Source organism: Gavia stellata, chromosome 32 (assembly GCF_030936135.1).
Source record: "Gavia stellata isolate bGavSte3 chromosome 32, bGavSte3.hap2, whole genome shotgun sequence".
Taxonomy (NCBI): Eukaryota; Metazoa; Chordata; class Aves; order Gaviiformes; family Gaviidae; genus Gavia; species Gavia stellata.
Window position 1 is genome coordinate 3,168,003 of NC_082625.1, and position 12,127 is coordinate 3,180,129.

At 47.6% G+C, this 12,127-nt stretch overlaps 1 protein-coding gene across 8 annotated transcripts in view; it reads left to right on the forward strand.

The window, feature by feature from the left end:
• Positions 1–8,436, forward strand: part of PTPRS (protein tyrosine phosphatase receptor type S) — a 99,765-nt gene extending 91,329 nt beyond the window's left edge. For all 8 annotated transcript variants that reach the window (XM_059831676.1, XM_059831674.1, XM_059831677.1 and 5 more), the window contains 7 exons: positions 1,951–2,236; positions 2,714–2,892; positions 3,841–3,967; positions 4,052–4,177; positions 5,264–5,418; positions 6,135–6,270; positions 6,825–8,436. In XM_059831676.1, coding sequence (XP_059687659.1) covers positions 1,951–2,236; positions 2,714–2,892; positions 3,841–3,967; positions 4,052–4,177; positions 5,264–5,418; positions 6,135–6,270; positions 6,825–6,893 — 1,078 coding nt within the window. In that variant the 3' untranslated portion in view covers positions 6,894–8,436. The remainder of the gene's footprint in view (positions 1–1,950; positions 2,237–2,713; positions 2,893–3,840; positions 3,968–4,051; positions 4,178–5,263; positions 5,419–6,134; positions 6,271–6,824) is intronic.
• The last annotated feature ends 3,691 nt before the right edge of the window (positions 8,437–12,127 follow it).

Below are 12,127 nucleotides of genomic sequence, written 5' to 3' on the forward strand. Positions count from 1 at the left end.
AAGGATGTTGGTTTGCACCTAGGAGACGTGTACAGTCTTCTAGCGATTAGAAGTAGGCAAGAGCTGTCCTCCAAAGGGGATTCCGAGCCAGCACCTGAGGAGGATACTTGGGTTTTTCATTGAGTGCACGATTTCCTGAGATGATGAGTGATTTATCATCATCATCACCAAACCACTCAGGCCTTGTTAGCAATGGGAGGCGCCCGGTGCTGTACTGGTGTCTGGTTCTGTGTGTAGGGGTTGTTTCTTGTCACGGCGGGAAAGGAGGAAGATGGAGTGCGACCAAGGGAGCTGCTTGGTATTGCTGCATCGGGTGTTTGGGAGGCAGAGTTGCTTCAGCTGTCAAAGGGAGACCTGACAGTGATTGAAAGGGGTGGGGTTTGAGTGCTGCAGCCATTCTGATAATGACAAACTGAAGGTCCCTATGGGCAGGTAGCGTTCCCTAATTCAATTTACAACCCAACGAGGAATGCTTGCAGCCTCAACTTAGATAAATCCCTGTGTTCCTCAGGAGGGTGTGGAGGAGCCTGCAGGTTGCTCAGCACTGAGGAAAGACATCTGAATTTTACAGGCTGCTGGGGGAAGCTAATCCTGCCTCTCCTAGAGGATGCCATTTAAACAGTCTCTGTAAGTGGGCAACTTATCACTAACCTTGCAGATGGCAATTATCGTGCACCTCTCGGAAAATGAATAAAGAGAGCTGTCAGCTCACAGCGTGCAGGAACCGGCTCCCAGATCAACTGCTAAATTCTTGCCAAAGCTCCAGTCACCTGCTTGGTTCAGGTGTTAGGCAGTCTAATTAACAGAGATCAAGGGGGCTTTATGAAAAAAGGGACTGCACTGGAATAGTAAAAGGAAACCCTTTATTAGCAGCGGCAAATGCGTAGACCCACAGAGCCCTGCTGATTCACAAATGCCATTACACGCAAGTTTGATGTTACCTTGATGCACAAAAACATTTAGGAAAAGAGGTGACGCATGTTACTCATTACAAGATCAGTAGTTTCTCAGCTGCTGAAAGATCTGAGTGATTAAACGTGCTTTTTAAGCCCTTAGATTGTGCCAGCCTTTTGTTCAGGCCTAGAGCCCCCTACCTAGAATCACCACAATTGTGTGTCTGCCAGGAGAGCTCTTGTCCTGGGGATGTCACAGATGAAGAGGCAGGAGGAATGGGGCAGGTCAGTATGAAGGGGCAATAGGCACGTCACGAGAGGCAACTTTTCATCTCCTGTCCTGTCCTCGGGTGACGTAAGGCCAGACTTTTTGCTAAACTGAGCTGAGACTCAAAGCAAACCTCTGCGTGTTGCAAAGTCTTTGGGTCTAAGCCTGAGTACTTCTGCATGCAGATGGGCACAGAAGATGAAGGGACCTTTCCATCCGCTGGCTCTGATCCAGCAGCCTCTCCCTGCCGCTGTGGCAGCACTGGCCCGGGGAGGGCTCAGATAAACAGCTTTTTAGGTTCCAGTGCAGCACTGTGCTCATGCACTAGAGTGACTCGGCGCAGCAGTGACTTTGGTGTCACCACTGTCCTCCTCTGCGTGCTGTAGAGGAGGTGGAAAAAAAAAAACCCAGAAGCGTCCAAACCCTCCAACACAATCAAGAGCAACACATGGAGGTGAGTGGGCAGTAGCACTCACCAACACCAGTTCCATTAGGCAAGTTCCTTTAATACAACAAAATTCATGGAACGGCTGGACCCACACATTTGGCTTGTTTGCCAAGATTTCCTTTGCCTCAGCCCATCAGTAGCTGTCTTCGCAAGGCCTTGGTTCCTTCCCAGTCAGTGAGTGCATTTGTTGTTCACTCTCTGCCTTGGGCCTCTGTTTCCACCCTGTGTTTACTACTGTTTGTGGCAGCGGAAGCCTCCTCGCTCGCAGGTGGCCTTTTCGGAATATCTTTCTTCAGTGGCAGAATAGTCCATCGCTTCATTTTTTTCCCTTTTCTTTCCAGTGCGGGCGTTGGACGGACTGGCTGCTTCATTGTGATCGACGCCATGCTAGAGAGGATAAAACATGAGAAGACAGTGGACATCTATGGGCACGTCACCCTCATGAGGTCACAGCGCAACTACATGGTACAGACAGAAGACCAGTACAGCTTTATACACGATGCCTTGCTTGAGGCTGTTGCTTGCGGCAACACAGAGGTCCCAGCTAGGAATCTCTACACCTACATCCAGAAACTGGCACAGATTGAAGTCGGAGAGCACGTGACAGGCATGGAACTGGAGTTCAAGGTAATGGTAGATCTTGAATGGGGACAGCAGTCACTGGGGAAGGCTCTGAATTCCTCACAGGAGCTTTGTTCTGCTGGCACTCACATGTAGCAGCAGGGAGCCTTTATAAGGCTGATGGGAACTTTTTGGTTCCATGTTAGAGAAGTAATTACTTTTCTGACTTATGCTACCGCAGTTCCCTGGGGAGACCTACCTGCCGCTGCAGGAGGCTTGTCTGGTCATTTCAAACCCAGATTGAATTTGCTTACTCTTTAGATTGGGTTTTTAAGCATTTTATTTTTTTTTTTTCTTTGAAAGTTTTGCTGGGGGAAAGGTCTCAGAGTCTGTCCCCACCCCCAGGAAAAAAAAAAAAAAAGGAGGGCATACTAAGCAGAACAACATGGAGGGCAAGTTAAGCGGGCTGGCATAGGGCTCAAGCAAAAAAAAAAAAAAAAAAAAATGCTGAACAAATGGTTGTGACTCTGCTTTTGCCTTCAGCGACTCGCCAACTCCAAAGCCCACACCTCCAGGTTCATCAGCGCCAACCTCCCATGCAACAAATTCAAGAATCGCCTTGTCAACATCATGCCATACGAGACCACACGGGTCTGCCTTCAGCCCATCAGAGGAGTGGAAGGCTCAGACTACATCAATGCCAGCTTTATTGATGGCTACAGGTAAACGGCACCTCGCCGCCCCGCCGCAGTCGGGGAGTTTTCTGTGTATGAGTCTGAGGATGCAGAATTACTAAGGGGTGGATTAGGTCTTAATAGGAGTAGTCCGTTTTTCTGTCCCCTCACCTAGCTATACCGCACGCAGTGGTGCAATGCTAGAGGGAAATTCCCTCTTGCTGATGGCCAGCAACCCACACATAGACTCAAATACAGACTTCTGATAAACTCTATTCTCTGTGGTCTTAAAATTACTTATCGCCTAAAGCAAACCAAACCCTTCTCCAGCTGCAGGTCCTAAACATAGAGTGTCAGTGAGGGGGTGGATTTTGCTGTTGGGAGGTTTCTAAAAACAGCTTAGCCTTTTTATTACTTCTGTGATTCGGGGACATTGCAATTGTGACAGCTTCCCACAGGCAATCCATGCCATGTGCTCCAGCCCTAGGAGCTGCAGCCTTCCACGGGTGCGCTCAGAGCCTGGCCAGCTAAGGCTGAGGGAACAAAGCAACCCCACACGCACGTTTCCTCACCTCCGGGTGCATGCAGCACTCCTGGCCCTGGTGTGGCACCGGGGTTAGGGCATTTCCATGCCCGGCAGTTAAATTCTTGGTGCTACTCAGGTCCAGAAAACATGTATTTTGGTTCCAAGAATCCGGCATGCAGCATATTACGCCTTTTTCCATGTAGGGCATCATGCTAGAATAATCTGGATTTACCCCTTGGGAAGGGTATTTGGAGAAAGCTTCACCATCAGCCTTTTTTTTTTTTTCTTTTTTTTAATATTAGCACCAAAGATGCCTCCTGCCCCTTTAGACCTTGCACTGTTCTAGTTCTTCCCCAGCATTTCCATTTGTTCTCCTACTCGTCAGCCTTTGTATGCACTCCCCAAAGCTTCTGCCCAAGCAATTCTCCACATCCCCTTGACGCACCCCTTGGGTTTGTGCTCCCTTTCAGACAACAGAAGGCATACATTGCTACTCAAGGGCCACTGGCAGAGACCACTGAAGATTTCTGGCGGATGCTATGGGAGAACAACTCCACCATTGTCGTGATGTTGACTAAGCTTCGCGAGATGGGTCGGGTAAGTGCGCGCCAAGGACAAGCAGGGGGAGGGGGGAAGCCTGCAGCACAAGGGCTAACAGAGACCTTTCTTTCCCCTTGGCAGGAAAAGTGCCATCAGTACTGGCCAGCGGAGCGCTCTGCCCGGTACCAGTACTTCGTAGTAGATCCCATGGCTGAATACAACATGCCTCAGTACATCCTGCGAGAATTCAAGGTCACTGATGCCAGGGTAAGTGCTGCACAATGTGCAGTCTATGCCTGCGAGGCTGGAGCAGTTCAAACCCATGCAACAAGGAAGGTGGCTTACATAAATAAAAAAAGGGAGCTTGGCATGTTTTGGCTCCTATAAGAAAGACTGAGGTGTAAACACTTTCTTTGTGAAAGTCTGGGATTGTCATCAGTGAAGGAGAGCTTAGTTGTGATGAGAAACAGAACACACAAACACAGATTGTACTTGAATTATACCTTCTTACAAATTGAAAGTAGTTTTCTAACCTCTGCTTACTAATCACAGTAGTGAGTCACTTTTCGTTCAGAGATGTACCAAGCTTTTGGTTTTACTTGGAGTTTATTTGAGATGAAAGCAGAAAATAGTATCTCCCCAAACAGCTAATAAAAAACCCAGGCTTGCAAAGGATACTCTGCACCCTACAGAAAATGAACACTTTTCCTCTGGCTTTAAGAGGAACCACCCTTACTTGTATTTGAAGGGGCACGTTCGCTCAAATAATCTTAGATTCAATGTCAGATTTCTCCTTCGAAGGAGCATTTTGGTACCTTCTGAACTTTGTACAGCAAGTGTAACCCTCACTCTCAAAAGTAGTCGTCTGCTTTTGAGGTTACCAGTATTGTAGAACCCGATAATCCTATTTGCAAGGATGAGAAGGAGGATGCCTCATCAGTCGTGGTAGAACAAGATTTATCTTCCTGTCAGCTGTAATTCTGACACTATGGCAACTCTTCCTCAAGATTGATAGAGAGGCCGTAACCTCACCTTGAATGTTCCTTTGCTGAAGACTCCATCTGTGCAGTCTTTGCAGTGGTCAGAGCTCTCAGCACACCTGCCAGGAGTACAGCTCTGTGCTGACAAGCCGACTCCAGAAGTGTCAACTGCAACGTGAGCAGCTGCATCATTATATAGAGATATATATAAAAAAAAAAATATATATATATATGTTCACTTGATTAGAAAATAAAGTTGGCTCAATGTTTTGCACCCCTTAGTGAGCTAGCAACAAAATGGGTGGGTTTTTTGCCTTTTGTATTTAGTACCACAAATACAGGATGTTTTAAATATTACTATTTTCTCCCCCAGGATGGTCAATCACGAACTGTTCGTCAGTTCCAGTTCACTGACTGGCCAGAACAAGGCGTGCCAAAATCAGGAGAAGGTTTTATCGATTTCATTGGACAGGTACATAAGACCAAGGAGCAGTTTGGCCAGGATGGCCCCATCTCTGTCCACTGCAGGTAGGCATGTGCGAATGGAAACATCTAATTCGTCTGAGGGTGCAAAAGAGCAGAAGGAATTAAAATCCTGCAGATCTCTCCCCTCCTTTCCCACCCCATCTTTGCAGGCAGATTTCTTGGGGGTGTCTGGAGGAGGGGATGCCAAACACTGTTGCTTCTGCCAGCCAAACTCATCTCCCTTCAGACCTGGGCGCTGCCCACAAAGCCTTTGACCCTTTCTATCTAGGGGAGAGCTATGAAACGCCAACAGTCTGAAGGAAATGGGAGCCACAGTGTTAATAAATATTTGACCTGCAGAATTAGAAATGTTTTTATACTAGTTCTGCACCTCTAACACTGCTGGCTTGTGTTTGCTGATAGCAAGAATTGTATCTTCCTACCTCTGGGCAGGAGAGGATAATGCGTTCTTCAAATTACGTAATTTAAAAAGCCTAATGTTACATATGCGTAATCATTTTCACAGAAAGCTGTTTACCACTACCCAAAGCTTTTGATTTTTTTAATGTCAGTCTCTCAAACATGTGTTTGGGTCAGACACTCTGGCAGTTTTACTATTATTTCTTACCTCCTGGAGGACTGATGAGGCTCTCCCAGTTCTAACATGTTCACGTTCACAAGACACAGCTGTTAGCGCAACCATGCCATAACCTCAGCATTCAGGAAAGCATTTGAACATTGTGCCATACCGTTTTCCTTCTCTTCTCCCATTCCTGCAGTGCCGGCGTGGGCAGGACCGGAGTGTTTATCACATTGAGTATCGTCCTGGAAAGAATGCGCTATGAGGGTGTTGTAGATATTTTCCAGACAGTAAAGATGCTGCGAACACAACGACCTGCTATGGTGCAAACAGAGGTAAGGGGGAGTGGGGAACCTGTCCTCTGTCACAGGTTAGAGGACTGAGCAGCACCACGGCTGCAGAGCTGTCCCTCGGCTGCCCTGGCTGAGTGGAGCGGCCTTTTTGCCTTTCTAACCACAAGCAAAACCTTAACCTGAAGAGTAAGCAAGCCCAGGCTGCACTGTTGATTTTACTAAAGTGATGAAAAAAAATTTCCATTATTATAAAGTCTCTTAAAAGATTTCATACCAGTCTGCCAGCCCTGATTCTTATCTCATCCCCACCTCTACATCCCCCTTAAATTCCCCCTTATGGGGGACTCACCTGCCTCTAAGCACAGCTGGCTGCAGAGCCAGAAGGGTCGGTGGTGGGATGATTGGTATCTAAGAGATGCACAAACAATAAAGGGAAGGGAAGGGATGGGATTTCTTTTCCCAGGAGTTGGCAGCTCTTTGAGAATAAAAGAGTCTACGCATGGTTCCTGCCCAAGTATGTGCTAGCTGGAAAGCAGGGCATGAATCCTGAAGAGCTGCTTCAAACCTCTGACGCTGGTTCTCTTTACTGTTCGCAGGATGAATACCAGTTCTGTTACCAGGCAGCTCTGGAGTATCTGGGAAGTTTTGATCACTATGCAACATAAAAAGCCATCCGTTGTGCAGACTCTACCAACCACTTAAGTCCTGGAAGGCCTCTTTTGACCCAGGAGGAGCGCGTGAACTTACAAAACTGAATCAGAAGAAGTACCTTTTCATCTGGACAATGCATTGGGGAGCAGGGGGAAGGATTGAAAGGAACACCCCTTCGGGAACTCCATGTTGTAACCTGGACCGTGAAGAGGCAGCTCAGGAGATTGCTGAAGGACTGCTTTAAGTGGTGAACTGCTCTTGTTACCTCAAGTGGTGTTCGCTGTGGAGGACGTATGGACATCATGAAACAGATCCAAAAGCTAAAACACACCTTGCGAAACGTTACCGCTGGAGAAGGGAAGGAAACCGACTTTGGTTACATCATTAGAGTTCAGTTTATTTACTAATATAGTTGGCAGTCTTTAAAGGAAGTCACTTGCAGAATTGAAGGTGTTCTGTAAAAGATAAGGAACTAAATCTCAACACTTAGGCAAACTTAGGGTCAGGAGTTCTTCTAGCTGGAGTCTTAATAACCTCAGTATCAACAGTGGGATGATTCTGGGCTTACAGGCACCTTGCAAACAGCATTCACCGAATGCCCCTGCCACACGAGAGGTTTTATAGCTCACATTTTGAATACTTGGAACATTCCTCATTTCTTCTAATTCCAAAATTTATTTTTTAGGATATTTAAAACTATAGAGAAAGAGTGAGAGATAAAAAACACAGACCTGGCTGTGCGGTGTGGCCCCCCTCCCCTCGCACACCGGTGGGACGGGTAGAGGTGGCAGCTCCCCTGGGCTGGGTTCGCTGTCTGCTGGTTCTGCTCCCCCTTTTCAGCACATCCTGCTAACACAAAGGCATTCATTTGAGCAGTGGTGGGACACCCCGCCAAGAAAGGCAGCCCCTTTCCCCTTCTCTTTGCACATTCACACAACCCCGCTTCTGCTGCAAGCAGCTGTGCCGCCCCCGCCAATTCCTGCCGCAGAAGGCCAGGAGCATCTCTCTGAAAGGAGCCCGAGAAGCGCCTTTAAGAAATGTATTTCCCATAGCCAACCGCTTCTTGCTGCCAGCCCCTCACCTCTGAGCACAGCGGCTCTCCGGGGGCGATGCCCAGGTACTCTCAGGACTGTCCCGGTACCACGTCACACCAAGCCCATTGGCACAGCTACGAACGTGCCCTAGCTGTAAAAATAACGGGGAAAGATCAAGTCAGATGCGTTCAATGGCATATACTGTGAGTGGCTTTCTTTAAAGTATCGATGTAACTGTAACAAGTGACATTACCTTTTTTTTAAATAGTGTATTTTTTCCTTTTTTTTAAAAAAAAAAAAAGACAAAGAATATCAGTCAATGAATTTAAAAGAAAAATTTGCTTATTTGTTCATATTATGTTCAAAGACAGTCTATTTTTTCACTGTAGAAATGTTACGTGTAATGGCTGTGATATATAAAAATGCAGTGCAAATTGCTACTTCTACATATTGCTTTTCTACCATTTAAAAGGTTTAACTTGCTCATGTAAGAACAAAATGTCCTTTCTGGATTTTTTTTTTTTTTTTTTTTTTGGGTTCTTTTCTTTTGAATTGTAGACATATCACATGTCTCTGGAAGGGTGTGGGCTTAGCAGGCAGGCCTGGACATGGTGGCAGTGCCAACCCGCTCCCCTTCAGCTGTGGCCGCATTGCCTGGTCTTAACAGGGCCGGGGCTGAACCGGGAGATTAAACAACACCAGTGTCTTACGATGACTGAAGACAGAAAGACAGCGATTTTGGAGCTGTGGCACACATCAGTGCGTGCACAGATTTATTTTTTTTAACATCAAAGGTGTAATGTAGATAACGGCCCAAGTCTGTCCGTGCGCTGGGTTGTAGATATACCGCTCTTGCAAGCGTACGTGACCAGGGCACAGAGGACAGCAGGTCTTGGAAAAGATGCACTGCTCTGAACACTGCTTGCCTGTGACTTTTCCTTTTTTTATTTTTCTAGAAGGGGTAATCATGGCCATCAAGTGCTACCCAAACCCCACAACAATCTATTTCCTGTCTTTAACTGAAAAAAAGAAATAAACGAAAGGCTTCTTCGAGATTTTACTTCTTATTTGTGTGAAAGTTGCCCAAATTTCTAAGTATGTTGCAGCAAAATCTTACTGGACGAGTTGGGGGGAGGGGGGAGGTTTTTTTCTTTGTATGAGAGCAAAGTGCTGTTGCTTTCACACTGTTATTTCAAACTGAAACAGTAAGTGGTTTTCATACCACGGTGTATGTAGATATATTGACTTTGTATTAAAGGAAGATTGTCTGAAAGGCCTGACTGCAGACCTCTTTGTTGGTAGGAGCAGGCAGCGACTGAAGCAGTTGCTCTGTGTAACGCAGTGACTGCAAAAAAACCTTTTCGCGGGCGCCCAGGGCCAGGTAGCAGGTTGCTCTCCCTCTGCTCTGCTTATGCTCCTTCTAAAAATAGGCCACCTTTACAAGCCAAACATGTGGTTGCAAAGACACGTGCTCAGTTGGAGAGCTCTTGGCCAAGGAGCTGCAGGGACACAGGCATGAGCTTGCTGCTAGCGTAGGTACAGCAGCCTGGACTTTGGCACCAGCGTACCCGGGACCACGGCTCAGCCGAGAAGCCACGGGTGCATGGGTAATGCCTACCTTGAGCTTTAACGCCTTTGGTGATCGCCGTTTCTGCTGACTTGTCTGTGTTTCCCTCATGTGGGACAGTGGCTTGGAAAGGAGCAGATCCCACCCTGTCGCCTGCTCAGGCTGGAGCCCGGGTGGGAAGCGGTTGCCAACAGCCCTGAGTTAGTCCGGGTGCTGTCCGAGGACGGCTCCAAGCCTGCAGGCAAGTAGTAAAAAGCTCAGTGAAGAAACACACCTACCCAAAGCAGAAGGCAGCGAAAGCCAAGTCCCATTTGAAGCTCATGGCCACGGCAGACAGCGATCTCCCTTGTTACGCTGCCAGAGGGTCCCACGTCTGCGCTGAGGGGAATAGTCAGGACTAGAAAGCAGCCCACGGCTCCTCCGCTGCCTGGAAAAGCCCCTCCCTCGCACTGCCGTAACCAACAACGCAATGGGGTGGCGATGCTGAAAGCAGGAAACTGAGCTGCCTTCTCAATGCCAATGTGAGCAACTTACTTAAAAAATCTTTGTCCAGCTGAGCCAGAGCCTTCGGTCGGTCTGTGATGACAGCGGCTGCCCCTCACGGGCAGGCTCAGCCTGGCCCGAGCTTCCCACTTCAGCCACGTTGAGCCAGAAAGGAGCTAAGCCGGGAAAGGCTGGCAAGGACGCAGGTTTTTGGAAGCAGCAGCAGGAGGATGATGGGAACATTCTGTATCAGGTATTTTTTTCCCTCCCATTTACAGATGGGCTGTGCCAGCACAAACCGTCTCTCCTTACTAGAACGACACCACCACCACCACAATTTTGGCTTGAGCTTAAAGGGGAAAAAAAAAAAAAAAAACACCAAAAAAATTAGCAAGTTAGCATAGAACTGTGATCAAACATCAGGTGAGCTGTGAACCCAGGGAATTACATCACCTCCAACATGTTGTTACTCCACGTGACAGATGGAGCAGGTTGGGAGCCAAACAAACATCAAACAGCAACAACCCTGATGGCACAGGAAAAAAAGGAGAAAGAAAAAAAAAAATCTCCTGGTTTATCATCATGTCTCATGAGCCTCCAGGCAGTTATATGAATAGTAATGATTTTTGACTCTTCATCGAAATCTCCTGGACTGAGAGATAATTTGTAGCACTGAGCTCTACAGATCAGCCATGCAACACAGGACAGACACCTTTCATCAACCTTACATCAATCGATGTGTTGATTTTTGACGCTCACTTTATTTTATCATTGAAGAATAGAAAGGAAAAGCTGATTTTTCTTCTAAGCTCTGTTCATCAGCCTCCCTCCCTCCTCCCTCCCCTGCCTACCTGCTCTCCTGCACTCTCAGCAATACTATTCTCAGCTCTCTGTGACGCTAATCAATCACTCTCATCGCCGCTCTCCGGTCTCTTATTTTTGGTCTATCCTTTTTTGAGCTGGCGTGACTATCCCCCATGTTGAGATTCAAAACCCTTCCAGAACAGAAATAAATACCACATGGAGTACAGGAAGGTGAGTGACAAAGAGAATTGGAATAACAGCTGGGAACTAAGTAAAACTTTCCAAAAAACCCCCAACCAATACAGTAGGAAGCCAGCGAGAGAAGCAAAAACAAAACAAAACCTTCTCGACACTAGACTAAGGCTTACAAAAGCTGCAATGACAGAATGACCCCGAGTCCGCCGTGACATTACAGCAGTGGTGACGGTCCCACAGCAGGCGATGGGCCTACAACAGCTCCTCTTCAAAGGGCAAGAAACACAAGCATCAGTGCTAGGAAAACCCCCGTACCACCTTTGCCTCCTGATTTCCATTGCATCACTCCATGCAAAGCTTAAAATACACGAGAAGAAACTTAAGTGGTGTCTGTAGCAGCAGTAACCACCTCGGCTCCCTCCTGCTCCTCACACCACGCGATCAGGAAGAGCACGTGGGAGGAAAGAGGCAGCAGAGCCCTCCGTCCTCAGCCGACGGACACACCGGGATGCTCCGGAGGATGATTCTGGCACAGAAAAACCCGTCTGAGGCATCCTGATCTGGCCATCCAGAGAAACCCCCACTGATGCCCGTCCCCAGTCAATACCCCTGTGGTTCCCTGCAGCCAGAACATCTGGTTTGGATGTACCGCAGGTAACCAAAACAGAGTGCTCGGTGGTCTGGGGGGAGAAAAACCCATCACATCGCTCAGGGCCAGGCAGGGGCTGACTCAGACCGTCACAGCCAAACCACGCTGGTCCTTGTGCTTTTAGATACCTAAAGATCACAGCAGAAAAGCCATAAAGGGCGGTAAGCAAAGAACAGACACCACGTACAAGCTCCTAAGGGCAAAGCGGGATAACAGAGGACCTGCAGAGAGACCTGACCGCCGCTCCACAAAAACCTCCTAGCTGGAACACTTGCTACTTTGACTTAGCTCAGTGTAATTCATACTGCAAAGCTTTTCACAGCTTCGTTTTATCACAGAAGATAACCAGCAGGTTTTATGCTCGCTGTCTGTGCTTTAGACCAGGACATCCTCAGCCGAGGCACCACGAAGACATTGAAAAAAATCTGCACATAATAGTCCCATTGACGCAGCTTTTTACTGGTGCTCATAAGCCGCTGAAATTACATTCTAACTTGCGGTTTCGGAATGTGATAG